This window comes from Scyliorhinus canicula, chromosome 11 (genome assembly GCF_902713615.1).
Source record: "Scyliorhinus canicula chromosome 11, sScyCan1.1, whole genome shotgun sequence".
Taxonomy (NCBI): Eukaryota; Metazoa; Chordata; class Chondrichthyes; order Carcharhiniformes; family Scyliorhinidae; genus Scyliorhinus; species Scyliorhinus canicula.
The window spans coordinates 99,471,002-99,492,625 of NC_052156.1; the positions used below are offsets into that span (position 1 = coordinate 99,471,002).

Sequence of the window (21,624 nt, forward strand, 5' to 3'; positions counted from 1 at the left end):
CTCCATGTTGAACACCGCTTGGAGGAAGCACTGAGGGTGGCAAGGGCACAGAATGTACTCTGGAAGGGGGACTTTAATATCTAGCACTGAGGTTCAGTTTGGGTTCTGCCAGGTCCTCTCAGCTCCTGACCTTGGTCTAGTTCAGCTCCTGAACTTAGACCAAAAAAATGAACTGAAGAGGTGAGGCGAGAGTGACTGCCCTTGTCATTCAGCTGTTTCATCAATCATTCTTTCCATCATAAGGTCAGAAGCGGGGATGTTCGCTGCTGATAGCACAATGTTCAGCACCATTCGTGACTCCTCAGATATTGAAGCTGGCTACATCCAAATGCAGCAACACATGGACAATATCCAGGTTTGGGCTGACAAGTGACATTCGTGCAACACAAGTGCCAGACAATTTCAATCTCCACACTAAAGTATCTTGAGTGTAAATTGTTAAATCAGACCCAATTAATTATTCGGAATTTAGATAATATCCAGTACAACATTCGCCTAATTATCTCAGAATGATGTTGTTTTTAATAGTAATTCTGTTGTAGTTTAGGATGACTAACCCAGATGTGAAGAAAGTCATTACTATTTTAATTTCTATTAGTCGGATAAATTGAACATTGTAATCAGATCGTCGGGGTGCATCAAATCTAAGATTTTATAATATTCAAATTTTCTAAGGAAACACAAGAATCTTATTCCATATCTGAAGCTGGTGGGGATCACAGAGACAATGTAGAACATCAGATGGTTGTAAATTGGGAGAGGGGAGTGTGCAGCAGGACCTGGGTGTCCTTGTGCACCAGTCGCTGAAGGCAAGTATGCAGGTGCAGCAGGCGGTAAAGAAGGCTAATGGTATGTTGGCCTTCATTGCAAGAGATTTTGAGTATAGAAGCAGGGATGTGTTGCTGCAATTGTACAGGGCCTTGGTGAGGTCACACCTGGAGTATTGTGTGCAGTTTTGGTCTCCTTCCCTGAGGAAGGATGTTCTTGCTCTCGAGGGAGTGCAGTGAAGGTTTACCAGACTGATTCCAGGGATGGCGGGACTGTCATATGAGGAGAGATTGATTGGGTTGGGATTGTTCTCGCTGGAGTTCAGAAGAATAAGGGGGGATCTCCTAGAGACTTATAAAATTCTAACAGGACTAGACAGGGTAGATGCAGGGAAGATGTTCTCAATGATGGGTGTGTCCAGAACCAGGGGTCACTGTCTGAGGATTCAGGGTAAACCATTTCGGAGAGAGATAAGAAGATATCTCATCAGACAAAGAGTGCTGAGCCTGTAGAATTCATTACCACAGGAAGTAGTTGATGCTAAAACTTTGAATATTTTCAAGAGGCGTCTGGATATTGCACTTGGGGAGAATGGGATCAACAGCTATGGGGAGAAAGCAGGATTAGGCTATTGAGTTGGATGATCAGCCATGATCGTGATGAATGGCAGAGCAGGCTCGAAGGGCCAAAAGGCCTCCCCCTGTTCCTATCTTCTATGTATCACCTTGGACTTGGTGCCACCTCCTCATTTCCAATAGCGGTTCAGTTCTGTTACGACTCGGATTTTAAATCTTGTAATCAGGAAGCCCATACTTATTGTTCATCCCCGATTTCCCTGAGAAAAAGGTGGCAAACTGTCTTTTTGGAAACAACTGTGAGTGAGTTATTGGGACATTTCAGAGCGAAGTTTAGAGGGACTAAAGTCATCCATAGGCTGGCCTAGGTAAAGATGGCAGATTTATTTCCCTAAAGGACATTGGATTCTTTCCGAAAATCTGAAAGTCTTATTAACATTGATGAATAATCCAGCTCATTGAGAGAATACAAACATAAGAACTAGGAGCAGGAGTAGGCCATCTGGCCCCTCGAGCCTGCTCCGCCATTCAATGGGATTATGGCTGATCTTTTCAGCTCCACTTTCCTGACCGAACACCATAACCCTTTATTCCTTCATTCATCAAAAACTATCTATCTTTATCTTGAAAACATTTAATGAAGGAGCCTCAACTGCTTCACTGGGCAGGGAATTCCATAGATTCACAACCCTTTGGGTGAAGAAGTTCCTCCTAAACTCAGTCCTAAATCTACTTCCCCTTATTTTGAGGCTATGCCCCCCTAGTTCTGCTTTCACCCGCCAGTGGAAACAAGCTGCCCGCATCTATCCTATCTATTCCCTAAGTAATTTTAAATGTTTCTATAAGATCCCCCCGCATCCTTCTAAATTCCAATGGGTACAGTCCCAATCTCCTCAACCTCTCCTTGTAATCCAACCCCTTCAGCTCTGGAATTAACCTAGTGAATCTCCTCTGCACATCCTCCAGCGCCAGTCCGTCCTTTCTCAGGTAATGAGACCAAAATTTGAACATAATACTCCAGATGTGGCCTCACTAAATACCTTGTACTGTGGCAACATAACCTCTCTAGTCTTAAACTCCAACCCTTTAGCAATGAAGGACAAAAGGCTGTTTAGCACACTGGGCTAAATCGCTGGTTTTGAAAGCAGGCCAGCAGCACGGTTCGATTCCCGTAACAGCCTCCCCGAACAGGCGCCGGAATGTGGCGACTAGGGGCTTTTCACAGTAACTTCATTGAAGTCTACTCGTGACAATAAGCGATTTTCATTTTTTCATTTCAAACTCCATTTGCCTTCTTAATCACCTGTTGCACCTGGAAACCAACTTTTTGCGACTCATGCACTAGCACACCCAGGTCCCTCTGCACAGCAGCATGTTTTAATATTTTATCATTTACTTAATAATCCCTTTTGCTGTTATTCCTACCAAAATTGATAACCTCACATTCGTCAACATTGTATTCCATCTGCCGAATCCTAGCACATTCATTTAAACTATCCAAATTTCTCTGTAGACTTCCAATATCCTCTGCACTTTTCGCTTTACCACTCATCTTAGAGTCGTCTGCAAACTTGGACACATTGCACTTGGTCCCCAACTCCAAATCATCTATGTAAATTGTGAACAATTGTGGGCCCAACACTGATCCCTGAGGGACACGACTAGCTACTGATTGCCAACAAGAGAAACACCCATTAATCCTAACTCTTTGCTTTCTATTAATTAACCAATCCTCTATCCATGCTACTAATTTATCCTTAACGTCATGCATCTTTATCTTATGCACCAACCTTTTGTGTGACACCTTGTCAAAAGCTTTCTGTAAATCCAGATATACCACATCCATTGGCTCCCCGTTATCTACCGCACTGGTAATGTCCTCAAAAAATTCCACTAAATTCGTTAGGCACGACCTGCCCTTTATGAATCCATGCTGCGTCTGTCCAATGGGACAATTTCCATCCAGATGCCTCGCTATTTCTTCCTTGATGATAGATTCCAGCATCTTCCCTACTACCGAAGTTAAGGTAACTGAAGAAAGACTACATTATTCTACTCAGAGCAAAAATCCATGGAAATGTCTAGGATGCCTATATCTTGTTCCTTGCACATTATTGGAAAAGATTTCCGCTCTTCCTTGTGGAAGCGGAGGCCCTGAACAGTGGAGTCATGCTAGGTATCTGAGCATGACATGGTCAGCCTGTGCTGCTTCAAGGAGTGGAGCTCCAGTTTAGTATCAGACCTGGGATGGGGAGTACCTGGGCAATACACAAACTGCTGAAGGACTTAGGAGATTTCAGAATACTTGCCCAGTCAACCCAGAGCCCACCTGGCTGAATTAGCCAGCCATGTGTTGGCAGTAATGTTGGATCTGCTACTCTTCGATAGTAACCGTAAAGTTGCCATAGTCGCAGATGACCAGAGGCATCTTTCCCCTTTGAGGGACAGAGCTGACTGGTGGTGATTTGACCGGAGGATCACCACACCTCAGGCGTGGGGCAAGGTTGAGAAGTATATGAACAACCTTAGATAGTACCTCAGCTACAAGCACGGCCTTGGAATGCATGTCTGTGAGTTATTAAAGGGAAACAAATGATTGCAAGTATATTTCTGAATCTCAGTGTTTTCAGGAATGAAATGCATTTTCTTCTGAAAGGTTGAAACTAGCATTCTTGATGTACAAGGTCATTGGTAAAGTCATCTGTCCCATATATAATTGAATCTATGTACACACTGTTCTGTATTGAGAACACTAACTCGATACCCTGAGATTCAGTAGTTTGGGATTTGAAGTGTAATTCCTTTATTAAAGTAAATCACATTGTACCAAAAACTGGAGTTCTAATTGTTTTGTAATCATATATTGCAGTGATTTTTACAGTGTCTAGTGGGATAAATATTTCATTCATGTTGTGACAGTGATAGCATGTATCTAAATATTTGCTGAACATTCTTTGCCAAACAACCAATTGCAATGAGATGTAGTCAGTAAGCAGAACGGAGAGATCGGTTTCTACAGACAGCTTTATTTAAATAAATTTCAATTAAGAAAAACAGATGCAGGAGCAAAACAACCCCTCAGTGCTAACCATGGATGGTCACAGTGACTGAATTTGGTCTCAGCTACACTTTGCATGTCTCAAACTCTGACGGAATGTGAGTGTTCTTAGGCACTTACTGAGGCAGAACCATTCTGATATTCATTACTTCACTGGAAGATTTAGGGACAGGTGTTGACAGTATAAATACATGAATACAGTGCTTTCTTACTGCCAGGATGGTTGGAGCCTTTGTAACTAAGAAAATTGTATCAAATTAACTTGAACTTAAAATATGTGCACTTTTTAAACATGTAAGTAAAAAGGAGCAAATCAAACTGAAAACAACTTTCCAACCAAATAAGACAAACCACTAAAATGATAAACTCCTTTGAAGAATAAATAATAATTAAATGGAGAGCAAATGCCTCAGTAAAAAGTGTGAACGACATAGATTGCTCGGTCAAACTTGTTTGATAATGTGCTCAATCTTGCACAACATTCAAAGTGTTTTTACAATCCTTGATTGTTATAGATGAACTGATTGAACACGGGTTGGATGACGCTAGGTGGCAGAAGGCAGCTCATGAATCTAGCACTGTTTGGAATATTACCTGTGAGGCTCCCCTGAGGTCTGTCACTGAGCATTCCATGGCTTCCCTCCCTATGTGCACTGTATCCCAATCACATAGGAATAAAAAGCCATAAAACACGACAGTGAATCTATCTTCATTACCGGTGACACTGATTGTTTTCTTTACATGATTCCATTTGTTCTTAAAGAGTAAAGGGTCATTTCATGCTACATTACATATCAGCATTTTCAAACGACATTGAAGAATATTACTGCTACAAAAGTCAGCACAGAAACAAGAATAACACCACTTAATGAAGCCTTGGTATTACCACAACTCTCTGCTTCTCCTACCAAGCCAGTATCATTATATTGATTATTATCAATAATAATGGGAGCCCCATGAACAGAGGTTCTTAATCCCCCCCATAAGAAATTGTGAAATTGAACTCGATAAACAAACAGTCACCAGAACACTGATTGTAACAAATCTGAGAGAAACTATCTCAAAACGCTGTTCTTCGACACTCTGCGGAAAGAATCACCAACATTCTAGTTAGTTTAAGTGTTCAGTACAACAAATGTTCTCCTGTGCTACAGAATGTTCAGGTTTATTTACTTACCTTAATGTTCCTGCTTCTCACAGCGGTTAGTGGATTGGCCATGATAAATTGCCCCTAGTATCCAAAATTGCCCTTAGTGTTGGGTGGGGTTACTGGGTTATGGGGATAGGGTGGAGTTGTTGACCTTGGGTAGGGTGCCCTTTCCAAGAGCCGGTGCAGACTCGACGGGCTGAATGGCCTCCTTCTGCACTGTAAATTCTATGATAATTCTATGATATCAAGGGTTAGAGTAATAAAAGCTCTCGCAGCTTGTCCTGATTACTGGCTGATAATTGAATAACTGGATTCCTAGTTGTAGTGAGTCTGACAGTTATTTTTTTTGATGTTTACACTGCTGTTTGAAAGCCTGGATAGTTACAGGGATAGATACTATATTTACACACTCGACTGAACTCATTGACCTTCAGTCACCTTCCTAGTTAATATAATTCTCAATGCAAATGCTGTTGGTCCTATAGGACAGTGTTTTTCAAGTATTTGTATGGTAACGGCATTGTGCGGCCTGTCACTTAGCAACAAGAGGAGGATGATTGGAAACAGGAGGATGTTTCAGGAATGGCAGCACTGGAGAGGTGTGAGGTTGATTGATGTGAGACATCCAACGAATGGCTTCCAGCTCCACCTCACCACTACATCCCTGAGCCATGCTATCAGACTGCTTGTCCAAGTCGGCCCTGCAGAGTAGAATTCAGACCTCACCACGCCAAACTCTATGCTCCAGCCACTGATGGCAATCCATCTCCTTGTCTGAGACTTGTGAACCTGTTATTATTTCAGATCCTATATCCTCTATTACCGAGACCGGTACTGTCTACCACCGTCACATTGTGTGGCTCCCTTGCAGCCTCAGCCCCGCTGTAGCTGAACCACTAAACTAAGACTTTAAGAACTTGAGAAATATCATCAATGCTGATCTTGTGTCTTAATTTCACTTTCCCACCCATTCCTTACATCACTTTATTCCCTGAGAGACCAAAATCTGAGTATCCTTTAAATATATTTAATGATGTAACACCCACTACTCTCTGTAGCAAGAATTTCAAAACCCCCCGAACAAAGACATTTCTTCCCATCTCAGCAATAAATGATGGGCACGATTCTCTGGCCTTGTTACTGCTTCTACCACAGGGCCGAGCTGAAAGCACAGCCGTCAGTGCTGGACAGCAGGGGTTAGAGTAATAAAAGCTCTTGCAGCTTGTCCTGATTACTCAAGCATAATGAGGCCGGTGAAAAGTGGGAGGCCAAAAATGAGAACCGCGCGGGTCGCCAAATTGTTTGCGATACAGCCGGCCTGCTCCTGTAGGCGAAATCGGGATCTCGTCGTAACATGGCAAAAAACAATTTCACCACCGAAGCCCCATTTCTATACAATTAACGAGAGCCACACCATATCCAATGGCCTCTTGTCATTCAGCAGCCTCCCCAGCAGGTGGTCACGCTGGCGCCGATTAGTACTCCTTTTGAAAAAAGTGAAACTGGTGGAAGGGCTTCTGTGCAGAGCCGAGGAGGGGAGTGGCCATCTTTGCTCGCAGGCAAAGAGCCCGAGAGCACTGGATGTGCCACCCCAGTACGCGCTGGGGGGTGAGGGACACTCGGCTGGAGGGGAACCAACGGGGGAACCCTCCGCAGGGGTGGGCTGCCATGGGAGGGTGGGGAAGGGGGGCAACTGCACACGTCACCACCATGCCAACCCCTGTATTGTGTGTACCCATTCCTGGGGCAACCCTTGTCCTTGCCTGTCTACCCCACCGACCACCCATAACCCAAACCGACTGCCAAGGCCTCAAATAGAAAATTGGCAATCATGGCTAAGTGAGCACTTCACATAACCCAAGAGGATCTGTGTGGGTGGGCGGGCCATGTAGCATATGGGAGTCAATGTCTAGCATCCCAATCAGACCTTGATACACGGACACTGTGAACATTGCAGGAGGTCAGACCACAGCAGCCAACATCCAAACATCTAGGGGATGGGACACAGCTCCGGGGACATGTCTATGGCCGGAAGGTGGGTGAGTGCCACGGGGAAGGTGAGTTGTCGGGAGAGATGGGCCAAGGGTTCAAAGGTCGGCCCTCATTGTGGAAGAAGGTAACAGAGGCATCATGCTGGCTGTGCACAAAGGTGTTTATTGTGTTTGACAATACCTCACCCTCCTGATGGTGCTGCTCCCTTCCCTAACCCCAGCCTCCTCACCCTCCACCCTCCCTATGCCCTCAGTGATCCTCAATGTGCTTTGCACTCCGAGCTCTTGCTCAGATGCACATCTGAGGTGGAGGCAGTCAGCTGCTGACCATGTTCCATAGCCTTCGATGCCCCTAGTGAGTGTCCTCTGGGAGCTCTGAGGCCGGAGGATCCTGGCTCACCTGTTGACATCACAAGCATCGTGCTGCCGTGTCCCATGTGCAGGCTGAGACACAGCCTCATCAGAGGGGTGGAACTCGGGAGAGCTGGTGACCACCGCGTCACTCCATGGGACGGGTCTGGGTTGGCATCCGGCACCTCCACTTCCCACTCGGTGCCCATAAAGCTCTGAGTTTGCCTTGGGATGGAGGGGCAGTTGGTTTGAGCCCCGGCTGCCCCTGCATCATCTGGCTCTGCCACCCCTGGTGGCTCTCCGATGCTGCACCATTGTGTCGACTCCCTCAGCGATATTCCTCAGTAACTGCGACATGCTCTGCAGCACCTCAGCCATGCCCACCTGTGACTCAGACAAGCTCCACAGCACCTCGGCCATTCCCATCTGAGAGTGGGGCATGTCCCGCAGAACCTCATCACATCGGCTGGTAATGGGTGACATCCTCCAGTGAGGTGGACATTCTACCGAGACCCTCAGCCATGGCCATCACCGACTGCGCAACACCTTGGATACACTAATGGTGCCGACAACATGCACCAGGTTCTCCACTGAGGGCACCACCCTTGCAGAGTTGGTCTTGTTGCCACGCATTGCCGGCGACATCTCCTGCATTCGTAGCCTCTCGGACTCCTCCAAACAGCTATGGGTCTGCTGGAATGAAGCTGGCATCTTCCTCGATATGTCCTGACCGCAAACTAACGTCTCCATCAGCTCTTGGATGACCTCTTCCACAGGCTCAGCATTAGGTTGGGACCCAGCTGGGTCCTGGGATCCAGCAGACCACCTTCGGCTGTCCCACCTGGGGATTTCTGCCGCCACCTGATGTGCATCAGCAGCTGTGTGGTGCTCACCAGGTTGTGCCCCAGGAGCCTCACACTAACATGTCCCACCGAGATGTGTGTATCTGCGCTGGTGGAGGGTGGGGATGACAATTGTGGGGATGACGCAGCTAGTATGGTGGCATGCTGGGAGCTCTCCTCCGAGGTGGTCTCCTGGGAGTCAGGAGAGGGGGGCTGCCAAGGTTGGGCCGGCACCATTGGCTGGAGAACCTGCAGGAGAATGGATATGTGGACAGCGGGAGGGATGGGTCAGTCAGTAAGGCAGTAACAACTCACGTTTGACATGTCCTTCGTGTGAGGGTTTTTTTCTTTTTTTTTACTTTTTCACTTTTTTACTTTTTTTTCACTTCTTTTTTTTAAAATTAAAAAAAAAAATTAGATTACCCAATTATTTTTTTCCAATCGAGGGGCAATTTAGCATGGCCAATCCACCTACTCTGCACATTTTTGGGTTGTGGGGACGAAACCCACGCAGACACGGGGAGAATGTGCAAACTCTACACGGACAGTGACCCAGAGCCGGGATCGAACCTGGGACCTCAGCGCCGTGAGGCAGCTATGCTAACCACTAGGCCACTGTGCTGCCCTTGGTTCCTCACTTCTGCGGCACCCGCCAGCCTCCGCGTTGGTGACCGCACTGTCCTCAGCCACAGTGGTCACCTCCAGGGCCCGCCCATCGAAGGTGGTGAGGATCCTGATGTCTGGCACACCACCGCCAGTTTGGGCCCTCTCCCGGCTATTGTGGGAGATCCTGAGGAGACAGAGAGAGAGCATCATTAGTCACATGTGTGTTTTGACAGTGGTGGTGAAGGGTTGGGATTGAAGGAGGAAGTGGGGTGAATGCTCCCATTGGGAGGGAAAGTCTCAGTGGGGGGGGATTTGGTGTCTACTCACACGTGCTGCCCGGTATAGGTCATTGACTTCCTTCCTGCACTGGAGGTCAGTCCTGGTCATACACCCCGAGCTCACTGCCGGCACCATCCCGTCCCACGCGGCACTGGCTGCCCTATGGCTGACCCTCCTGGACTTTGGGGGGAACAGGACATCTCTCTGGCCTCCACAGCATTTAGCAGCCTCCCCAGGGCAGCATCCCCGAAACTTGGGTCTGGTCTCCTCGGTGCCATTGTTGTGAGCTGTCTGGGGTTGGCTGAACAAGAGCAGCTTAACTGCTGCCCCACCTTGTTGGGGGGTGGGGGGTGGGGGGGAAGAGAGTGGTGAGAAGCCCGTGAGGCCTCATTAAGTGGACCAATTAACGTTGAATAGTGTTGCCGGCCCCGCTGGGCTGAGCGCCAGGAATCTCGTGGCAATTCCCGATCGCTACTACACTTAGAAATCTTTACAGAGACTCGTGCCCGATGGGTCTGAAAGTGTGGTTCCGTATCCTACAGTCCCCAGCTAATAGAAATATCTCTCAGAATCTACCCTGCCACCCTTAGAATCACCTCTGATCTCATTTTCTCCGACTCTCATTAGAGGACATTGACCCAGGGACCAATCCAGTGAACCTTCTCTGTACCAACCCCAACATGACTAAATCCTTCCTTAAATGTGAAGACCTAAGCTGCACACAATATTCCAGATATGGTCTCACCAAAACTCAAAACAATTGTAGTGAGATTTCCTTATTCCTGTACTCCAGCTCCGGGGTCCCAGGTTCGATTCCCGGCTGGGTCACTGTCTGTGCGGAGTCTGCACGTTCTCCCCGTGTATGTGTGGGTTTCCTCCGGATGCTCCGGTTTCCTCCCACAGTCCAAAGATGTGCAGGTTAGGTGGATTGGGCATGATAAATTGCCCTTAGTGCCCAAATCGGTTGGGTTGGTTGGGTTACTGTGTTACGGGGATAGGTGTGGGCTAAAGAAGGGTGTTCTTTCCAAGGGCCGATGTAGACTCGATGGGGCGAATGGCCTCCTTCCGTACTATAAATTCTCTGATTTACTTTCTGAACTGCTTTTGATACCTACATTGTGACTTGAGCACGAGTACACCCAAGTCTACCTGAACATCAACATTTACAAGTCTCCCACCTTTTAAATTATATTCTCTTTTTCTATTCTTGGGGATGGGGCCACTCACTCAAAAGCACTCAGTTCCTGATCAAGGGACTCAACATCTGGAAAGGGGTGGGGCGTGGTGCTGCTGAGAGTCACAGCCCTGCCCTTGCTGTGACCTCTCCCACCCACTACCCCTGCACCCCTCTACCTGTGACTCCAACCCCACAAAGCCCCTCCTCTCACATTACTTACCCGTGGGCCAGGGTCACTCTGGGATTCCAGTGCCTGCCTTTCCAGGACTAGCCACAGCCTCAACCGGGTGCTGCTAAGCACAAGAGCTGCCAATCTCTGATTGGCCAATAGCTCTCGGTAGGCAGGACTAATAATATCTTCCGACCCACAGCCCTCCAAGAATCTCTGCAGTCCTCCAAATATCACTTGTGCATCCCCAGTTCCTTCATCTCATTATTGATGGAGGTGCCTTCAATTGCCAAGACCATAAGCTCTGAAATTCATTCCCTAAACCTCTCTACTTCTCATCATTCCTCCTTTAAGACTTTCCTCAACACCTACCTCCCTGAACCAAGCTTTCCTGTGACTCCTGATGTGACTCTGTCTCAATTCTGATCTGGATCTGGAACAGTAGAGGGGGGGCTATACCAGCAGAGGGGGGGCTACAACAGCAGAGGGGGGGGGGCTATAACAGCAGAGGGGGGGGGCTATAACAGCAGAGGGGGGGGCTATAACAGCAGAGGGGGGCTATAACAGCAGAGAGGGGCTATAACAGCAGAGGGGGGGCTATAACAGCAGAGGGGGGGCTATAACAGCAGAGGGGGGGCTATAACAGCTGAGGGGGAGGATATAACAGCAGAGGGGGGGCTATAACAGCAGAGGGGGGCTATAACAGCAGAGGGGGGGCTATAACAGCTGAGGGGGAGGATATAACAGCAGAGGGGGGCTATAACAGCAGAGGGGGGGCTATAACAGCAGAGGGGGGCTATAACAGCAGAGGGGGGGCTATAACAGCAGAGGGGGGCTATAACAGCAGAGGGGGGGCTATAACAGCAGAGGGGGGGCTATAACAGCAGAGGGGGGGCTATAACAGCAGAGGGGGAGGCTATAACAGCAGAGGGGGGGGCTATAACAGCAGAGGGGGGGCTATAACAGCTGAGGGGGAGGATATAACAGCAGAGGGAGGGCTATAACAGCAGAGGGGGGCTATACCAGCAGAGGGGGGGGGGGGGGCTATACCAGCAGAGGGGGGCTATAACAGCAGAGGGGGAGGATCTATAACAGCAGAGAGGGGGGGCTATAACAGCAGAGGGGGGGGGGCTATAACAGCAGAGGGGGGGCTATAACAGCAGAGGGGGGGGCTATAACAGCAGAGGGGGGCTATAAAGCAGAGGGGGGGCTATACCAGCAGAGGGGGGCTAGAACAGCAGAGGGAGGGCTATAACAGCAGAGGGGGGGCTATAACAGCAGAGGGGGGGGCTATAACAGCAGAGGGGGGCTATAACAGCAGAGGGGGGGCTATAACAGCTGAGGGGGAGGATCTATAACAGCAGAGGGGGGGGGGCTATAACAGCAGAGGGGGAGGATCTATAACAGCAGACTTTTAAAATCGAGTCCAGTGATTAATTACACAGAATGTATGGCATGAAACAGACCGTTCAAGACAACAGCTTGTCATCATTTACCTCGTGTATAGCCTTCCTTTAAATGTATCTCAGCAAATCTCCTCAACCACTTGTGGTCGTGACTTCCACATTCTCATCATTTTCTAGGTGAGGAAGTTTCTCCCGGATTCCCTGATTTATTAGACGCTCTTACGGTTACGGTCCTGAATTCTTCCGAACAACTAGAACATTTTTCTGTGTTTACTTCCAGATAGCAGCCAGATAAAAAAATAGGAAGAGTAGGCCATTCAACCCTTCAGGTCTGCTCTGCCACCATTCAATAAGAAGTCTTACAACACCAGGTTAAAGTCCAACAGGTTTATTTGGAATCACTAACTTTCAGAGCGCAGCTCCTTTATCAGGTGACTTCTTACTGTATCCCCCCAGTCCAATGCCGGCATCTCCACATCATGGCTGCCATTCAATAAGACCAGGGCTGCTCTCATTGTGACCTTAACTCCACTTTCTTGACTGTTACCCATAACCTGAACTTCCTCATTGACCAACAATCTCTCTAACTTTGTCTTGAATATATTCAGTGACCCATAGCCTCTGCCGCTCTTGGGGGGTGGGGGTGACAATAAAGATTATTATTATTGAGAGAATTCCAAGCACCAGGTAAATTCCTCCTAAACGCCGTCTTAAGTGGGAGCTCCCTTATTTTGCAACTGTGTCCCTAGTTCTAGATTCCTCCAAGAGGGGGAAATACCCTCCCAGCATCCACCCTGTTAAGCCCCCTCGGAATATTTTATGCTTCATTAGAACAAATAATTATTTGTTTCTCTTCCCCGAACTAATGCCAGGATTTCCTGGCCCATGGAACCTGCTGACCACTGGCAGGACCAGACCTTCCTGGCCGTGTGTGGGTGTGGAAAATACTGCCCAATATAGTTTCATTATTCCCGAAGAGTGAATGAAGAGTCAATGGTGGTGAAGTTACTTTTGGAGGGCATTACTATTTGACCACCCAGTTTATACACACAATTAGATTTCCGGGTTGCAATTTTGGGATTTGCAGTCACCTGCTCTGCACTGCTGACTAAAATCAACTTCACCCCACATGCCTGGTGACTCATTCCTCACTCCTGTACTTAGATATGAAGTGGATGGTACATGTGAAAATTGTCTGGGTCTCTCAGGGTTGAGGTAATCAACATTTCACACAGAATTCCAACCAGCAAATGACAGAGAAGAATTTACAGAGGCAATGACTGAAAGAAGGTAATCGCTGTAACACAGCACCACATCACAGCGAGGCCTGTGTGAATGTACTGTGCTCTTGGACTCTTCAGCTACCATGCAGCAAGGACGATATCGGAACAGTAAAAAAAATTAGGAATGACCTCAAGTTTAATTGAACATTGTCCTTGACAATGTCACAGAATCATAGGATCCCTACAGTTCAGGAGGCCACCATTTGGTCCATTAGGTCTGCACCGACCCTCTGAAAGAGCATGCTACCTAGGCTCAGCTCTGCCCTATACTGTAACCCCACCTAACCTTTGGACACTAGGGAGAAATATAGCCTGGTCAATCCACCTAACCTGCACATCTTTGGACCATGGGAGGAAACTTCAGCACCCGGAGGAAACCCACGCAGACACAGGGAGAATGCACAAACAACACACAGACAGTCACCCGGGGCTAGAATTGAATCCGGGTCCCTGATGCTGTGAGGCAGCAGTGCTAGCCACTGTGTCACCCAAATGTTCAATTATTAGTCATGTATGTGAAAGGTACCAAGTTACATGAAGCTTATTTAGAGCCATTCACAAATCGACCTGAGTTTTGATTCAAGTACTTTTAGCTACAATGTCACCAAGAGGCGATCATCTTTGAAACTCAGGGTGAACAACCTGAAAGTGATATTGAGCATTTACTCACAATGAAGTAGTGAAAGATGAGGAGGGATGTGTCGTGTTGTTAGTGGACTGGAGGGAGACAGGGCTGTGATCAGAAAAGAGTTTCCAGCTAGCTAAGCAAAGCAGGGATAAAGTAGCCACTTCACCTCATAAAGCCACTTTTCCACGAGGTCCTTGGCTCTGGATGGATTGACACGAAGGACAAGCTCCACTCTCTCACCTTCTGCCGATTCAATGTGAGTGATTTCTTTCTCCACATTAAAAGTGAGCTGTGCAATCCCTTCAAAGCATTTCTTTAAATGAGGCTGGACTCGAAGTGGATCCTTTGTCTCTGATAGAATTTCCAGCAGTTCATCGTTGGAAAGGAAGAAAAATCTAAAAGCAGGGAGAGAGGGGGAAAGTGCAGGACAAAACTCATGAAAATGAAACAAGCTCCAAGTCGTTTGATAAAAGTGAGAGATGTTTTCTCATTTACCGAGGGAAGAAAAGTCTCTTCTTTTCTAAATATTCATTGAGGCCTTTCTGAATGTCATCCAACAGTGACTCTGCTTCCTTCAGCTTATCCAGCATCTGTGGCTGAGAGATAACTTGCATAGCGTTGGCCCCCTTCACTGACTCTTCCATTATCAGTCTCCTAGTGTGGCAGATAGAATAGACTGAATGCAGTAACTATACCTCGAACAGCAGGCTTCACAACTTTAATTGGAAACCCATTGCTACAAGACAACAGCATGTATTTTCATTCCAGCTTTAAGCCACCAGCGCTGTGTTAATACGCCAGCCTGCGTGGTACAAAGGCACATGTAGCTCGTAACTAGATAAATGGAATGTGAAAAGCAGCAATTGTTCTCAATGTGAATGACTTTATCCAGCTATTTGAAATTTCTGCACAGAAGAAAGTGTTTTTAAATAATTTTGTTAATTCACTTAGAGCAGGTTTCCATGATTGAGTTCAATACTTTCAGCTTATTTTAAGATAATAAAATGTGAGTGCCTGCCAAACCACAATTGGGAACTAATTATCCATTTAAACACAGAGAGATACATAGATGTGCTAACAGAAAGCCCCTGCAGTATATAGCAGAGATGTGAGACACAGTATTCAACTTGGGGCCTGGGTTTGAAAGTGGCACTGTGAAACAATTCACCATTATAGAAACCTCGGTTTTTAATCCCCTCATGGACATCCAGAGGTTGTGAAAGGTGCTATATGAATGCAAGTCTTTCTTTCTTTCAGATGTGGCTCAGAGTGCGACACTAATTCAGGTCTCGAGCTTTGAAACTGATTCTCGGCGACAGCTTAAATGAAAACTAGAGCAGTAGGGGAATTGATGACGAGGGCTCTATCATTCCTCAGAAAAATATCTTACTCTCCCTATTAATAAAAACCCGGCCAGGAATACTAAACCCAGAGGACTGCCTTTCTGAAATATACTTGATACAATACTTCAACCTTTAAAAAAAACATTTAAAATAAAAATTGCATTGTGCTGTATGATTCACTAATATTTCTGTTTCATGCCTAAAGACTACTGACTATTTATCATACCCATGTGGTTTTCAGAGCAATCCCATATCCAGTGTCACACCAGTATCAATTGACGCTATTTGAGAACCTTCAGCAACATGTGAGTGAGAATTCTACCTGTGCTCAGGTGTACGATGCATCCTGTTGCTGTTCTTAGTGATTAATTTTTCCCATTGACTAATATAAATTGCTATTTAAATTTAGTTTTATATTTCGTCCTTGGGGCACCCATGAATCAAGTCACATCTAAATCAAAACAAGGGCCATGAATTCCTATGGAATTCCTGTGCAAAAGAGGCACATCTGAGAGGGCCATGTAACGCAGAAAAGCCTTTCAATATCTGGGACAGACCATGTTGGGTGGTATTTATTCGGGGTGAAGGAGGTCTTGGCGCTGGGTTGGAGAGCTGGTGAAAGAGAGCCCTGCGCCCACTACATGTTATGTGCATTCAGGCACTTAACTGGACAGGAGTAGGCCTTATCCGGAATCTCAGGGCAGAAACCCCACCTTCCAGCCAATCAAGAGGCCGGCTGATCTATTTAACAACAGCACCACTGGGAGGCCATTGCTGATGTCAGTACGAAACCCACCCATGGCCTGGTATCGTCACTGAATCCGAGGCACAGGTGAGTGATGATGGGATGGGGGTCACGGGATTGGGGTGACGGGGGGGGGGGGGTGCAAGCAAACGCACCATGGTGTGTTTGCTGAGCTACCGGCTTGGTGCAGCAGGAGTGGGCCTTCCCTCCATCCACTTAATCCAGGTGCAGACTCTACACAGGGTCACCCTCATTTCTGCTACCCTCCAGTCTGATTAAATGCCATGAAACCCCCTACAGGGGGAGGGAATCATAACTGAAAGGAAATTAGTGGCATACGAACCACATCATATTTTACAACAATAATATAATATGAGCACCAGAAAAATAGGCCAATAATCGAACTGACTCATGGAAATCAAAGCCCATTGTCTGGCACAATGCAGTCATTTAATAACTTGTAAACCGACAGGCTTCAGTCACTGGATTCTGCAATTGTTATGCCTTTCCTTTCATTGTAAAAGAACAAAATATATATCACTGCAGAATAGAATATCCCAGACACATTTACAGGCAAGCAGAGGGTGATCTATGCTTAGGAATATATAGTTTAACAATGGGTCAAGATCAAGGGGATTGTTTAATATTTCACACTTTGAAAATATGAAATTTATATTGTCTGCTCCAGTTTACTTTTATAACATCACATCGGACAAAATTTGCATCAGATCCCTTCAACCTCGCGGATAGCATGATTTACGCTAATAGTCTGATTGGCCGTCTGTTCACAAATCCAGCTCATTCTACTGTTTTTGATAGCAATGTGAATGGAACTGGGCTAAATGGACTGGTTCACTCGAACCACCAGTTAGAAATTCAGCGCAGGCTGTTAAAAAAATTGATATACACAGGAACAGTAAACCATTCAGCCCATCGAGCCTGCTCCACTCAATACCGTCGTGGCTGATCATCCAGTTCAATCTCTTTTTCCTCACATTATCCCCATATTCCATTACGTCATTGATATTTAGAAATCTGTGAATCTCGTTTAAATATATTTAATGACAGAGCTTCCACAACTTTCTGGGGTTGCGAATTCCATTATATGTCTATATATATATATATATATATGTATTACACACACATATATTATATATGTACATACGCACACATGATATACTATGACTGTTAATTCCTAATTCCTTAAAGAAAGAAAGACTTGTACTTCTATCGCACTTTTCACATCCTCATTATATATTAAACTGCGTTACCGCCAATGAAATATTTTTGAAGTGTACTCACTGTTGTAATGTAGGAAACACAGCAGCCAATGTGAGTCAACAAGGTCTCACAGTAATATGATAAATGACCAGATTATCTGTTTTAGTGGCAAAGTCATAAACTGCTAGAAAACCTTAGCAGGTCTGACAGTATCTGCAGAGCAAGAATGGAGTTAACATTGAGTGTGGGTTACTCTCAGTCAAATATTGGGAACGTTAGCTCCCTTCTCTCTCCACAGATGCTGTCAGACCTGCTGAGATTGTCCAGCATTTTCTGTTTTTGTTTCAGATTCCAGCATCTACAGTAATTTGCTTTTATCTATTTTAGTGATGTTGGCTGAGGGCTTACTATTGTCCAGAACACCAGGTAGAACAGCCCTGCTCTTCTTCTAATTCTACTGTGGGTTCTCTTACATCCACCCGAGGATGTAAAAGAACCCGAGGTTCACATCTCATCCTTGACACATACTGTTCTACACAAAGTGTACGTCATAACCAACGACAGTTGTGAAAGTGTTAAATATTGGAAATTCATATTTACCTGGTGCTAATATGGTTAGGACCTGTATCGAGCTTTATTCTACGTACGGACACCCCTTGAGTGAGAAACAAGTCTGCGGATCCTTCACTGACAAAATCTAACTGCACCGTTTGTTATTATTTTTAATGATAATTTGAATCAATGAACTAACACCATAATGTGTCAAACATGCTAATTTGTATCTGAGAATAATAGATTAATTAACCAGATACTTTTTAAAATGCTTTCTGTGTTTCTTAGTCCAGTATTTTGGAATTAAAAGATATCTCTTTTGTTATAGTTTTTCTTTAATCTCCCACTCTCTTGCTTTATATCAGGCTCATATTACAACATAGGAACCCAGCATTGCTAATTGCATCCCTTAAGCCTGGAGGACAATGCTACCATTCAGCCTGGTGGACTTTGAGCTCGACTGACATGAGGAGCCTGATATACTGGGTGAGTTTAAAAAGCAAAGTCAATCTACATTGACATGATTCTACGAGAAATAGGAAAACACTAGACTGCAAGGTTAAATATAAACACTTCAACTTTAACAAAACTGAGGTGATTGCATTTTATCACTGTTATCACGATTGAAATCCTTCCTGCGTGTGGAGATTTAATTTTAATCAGGCTCTGTCAAGTATGTTAAGAGAACAATGATCAGGCTAGCAAACATTTCCATGTGTATAATGAACAGATAACAATCAGTCTATCTGCTACTTGGATAGGGGGAAAAATACAATGATTTTCTTTGCTATTTTTGATGAACGTTATTCATTGTAGAATTACATTAAATATCACTCCCCTACAGGCAGCTCAATTAAACTAAAACATAAAATGATCATATCGCTTCCCCTCTCTCCAACAGAAAAAGTCATCCATTTAAACGTGGCTCTATTTTTCACAAAAGGAGTCCTTTACCAGTTCGAGTCCACCACTTCAAACATCTTCCCTTGCACTGGGATCTGATTGTGGATATCCTCGGAACTGAATATCGGCTCCAGGTACAGCCAAACCATTTGGACACGGAGCCAAGATTCCAGGATATTATGCATCAGCCACTGTGAAGAGAGAGAGAGAGAGAGAGAGCACAGGGTGATGTCCGAAATGTCACTACAAGTAAGAACACAACAACAAAAAAGACCGATTACTTCTCAGAATCGGGGACGGCTCCGCAGATACCCGTTCTGCTTATTCTATCCCACAAGATTCTGGGAGGCAAACTCTCATCCGCACAATTCTAGACCTGACATTCCTTTTTCTGTTCTAGCTGATGAAACACAGTGAAGTAAGAGCCAAGCCTGTTCCTTGGTCAGTCTCACATGGATGATTTGCTCACTTACTCAGTGACCGTGCCTATTTAGTTTAGCCTCTCACGGTTAAAACTAAAGCAGCTTCAATTTAACAGTTTGCGTGTCATGCTGTTCCCACAGGAGCAGCACCGGCAGCTCAAGTTTAAGAAGTTACATCGACTGAAAGCTACTGAAGCATGAACACTGATAGATAACAAAAACTGAGACGTGGGACGCAACAAAAAATCCAGACACTAATTAAATTCAACAAGAGCCTCCCTGAAACCAACTCACCAGCTTTGACTCCCATGCTGACATTTCCTTCGCGAAGGGTGCAATAAATGGAGAACCTTTCATGGTGGTGGTTTTTACAATGTGATCTTCAAGTAAAACCTGAGAGAAATAGATTAGATTCACGGATTATAGTCCTGAATGGATGCCAAGAATAAGATCAAATGAAGAGATAAGTTAGAGCTTGTATTGAGCTAAATTTGCAGCAAGGAATGATTGAACCTTCTTGCTGCAAAAAGTCCAGAAAAATAGTGTCATTTATAAAGAATCTCCGGCCACACAGCATCTTGGCTTCGTAGATTCAGCATTGTTACTTTTACAATTTAAATTTCCCCATCTTCAATTCAATAAGATCACATTATCTTTGCAAATGCTGTGATTTAAATCTGCCACATGTGATAGCAGCTTTTAAATAACCTTTAGGCTTCAATCTATCTTTTTTCCAGCACAATGCAGATTATTTACTGGAAGCAGCAGGCCATGTAAAGCTAACTTCAAGGAAGACAATTTAAACCTTTCTTATTTTTCGACATAAAGCCTCTTTTGCGACATCGGAATCAGGTATCTGCAACAAAGAACTCCTTGTAGTTTATGTTGTAAAGTAGAATGACTGAACAAGAATTCATCGAATGTTTCTGGAGCAAAATTTTGGATTAAAATTGTCTTGTTTTATCTCCCCATTTTTGTTACAAAAGGACTGACTGACAATTATGCGAGTCTGAAACAGAATCTAATTAAATTTACCAGGTGCAGTTCTGGACACAATTTATGACTGTTTCAGACCAGTTTTTATTCTATTTTTACAAACAAGAAAATCAGATATTTAATCATGGAAGCTGACACTAGCACACACATTGCAGCAAGAAAAAGATCAAATGGGCTGCAGCCTTTGGTCTTCTTATGATCTCTATTCTAGGCACATCTTATTATTGAAGATTAGGTTCAAATCCAGTTACATTTTCAATCCTGCAGATTTTAGAGAGTGCCACTTTTTGTCCTTTGTAATCCCATTCTGAATCCAACAGATTTACAGAATCACAACTTTATCCTTACCATCAAAGTTTCCTACTCACTTCCCTCCAAGAGGAAATCTGATAGTCATTCCCTCAAAGTATCAAATCTAAGCTCTCACTCCATTAAAACATTGTTGGTATACTGCACCTGAATGTCATCCACTGCAGCCAAAATATTGACGCCAGTATCTTTGTAACAGACAAATGTAAAATTAACTTCTTCCCAATCTGCTTCCATTTTGCTGAGAGCTTTTTCCAATGCATACTCTTTACTAGCTTGCGAGCTAATGTGGCTTAAATCTTCCAAGTATTTCTCGAGGCCCAGCTGCAAGATGTCCATCAAGGATGAGCTTTCGTGTGGTGTGATACTAAATCCAACCTGTGATGAAGTGAAAGCATCTCCTTACAAAGTATCTCTCAACAACATACACAAAGTTTTAACAGATAACACTTAGCAGTAGGTGAACGACAAGCAATTCCCATGTTTGTTTATGTTTAAAATTCTCATATTACAGCATAAGATTTTGTCTCAAATGTTTTATTTAAGGACGTTCAAACCTCAACATAAAAGATACACAGCACGTGCAAAGCACATTTGTGCCAAATCACGTTAGGATTCGCAGTAAATAATTGGCATGAGACAGATGACTATGTTTAAATAAAGCATCAACATTGCCACAATTCACATCCAGATATTGAGAAATTAGAGCAAGAGAGAGGATTGGCTTTGAGACCCTTGCTGTGACACATAGTCAGCACCCAAACATTCCAACTATTCCCTATGCACCCTGAACAAGGCTGGAAAGGTAGCTCAGGTTAATCAATCTACCATAACAATGACCCGTTCACCA

General features: G+C 45.0%; 1 protein-coding gene across 1 annotated transcript in view; it reads right to left on the reverse strand.

Annotated features, from left to right (window-relative positions):
- Positions 1 to 21,624, reverse strand: part of LOC119973221 (dynein heavy chain 3, axonemal-like) — a 714,697-nt gene that overhangs the window by 602,077 nt on the left and 90,996 nt on the right. The window contains exons 10-14 of the mRNA XM_038810887.1: positions 20,922 to 21,152; positions 19,764 to 19,862; positions 19,099 to 19,238; positions 14,779 to 14,937; positions 14,450 to 14,678 (exon numbers count right to left, since the gene is read on the reverse strand). Of these exons, the coding sequence (XP_038666815.1) occupies positions 14,450 to 14,678; positions 14,779 to 14,937; positions 19,099 to 19,238; positions 19,764 to 19,862; positions 20,922 to 21,152 (858 nt within the window). The remainder of the gene's footprint in view (positions 1 to 14,449; positions 14,679 to 14,778; positions 14,938 to 19,098; positions 19,239 to 19,763; positions 19,863 to 20,921; positions 21,153 to 21,624) is intronic.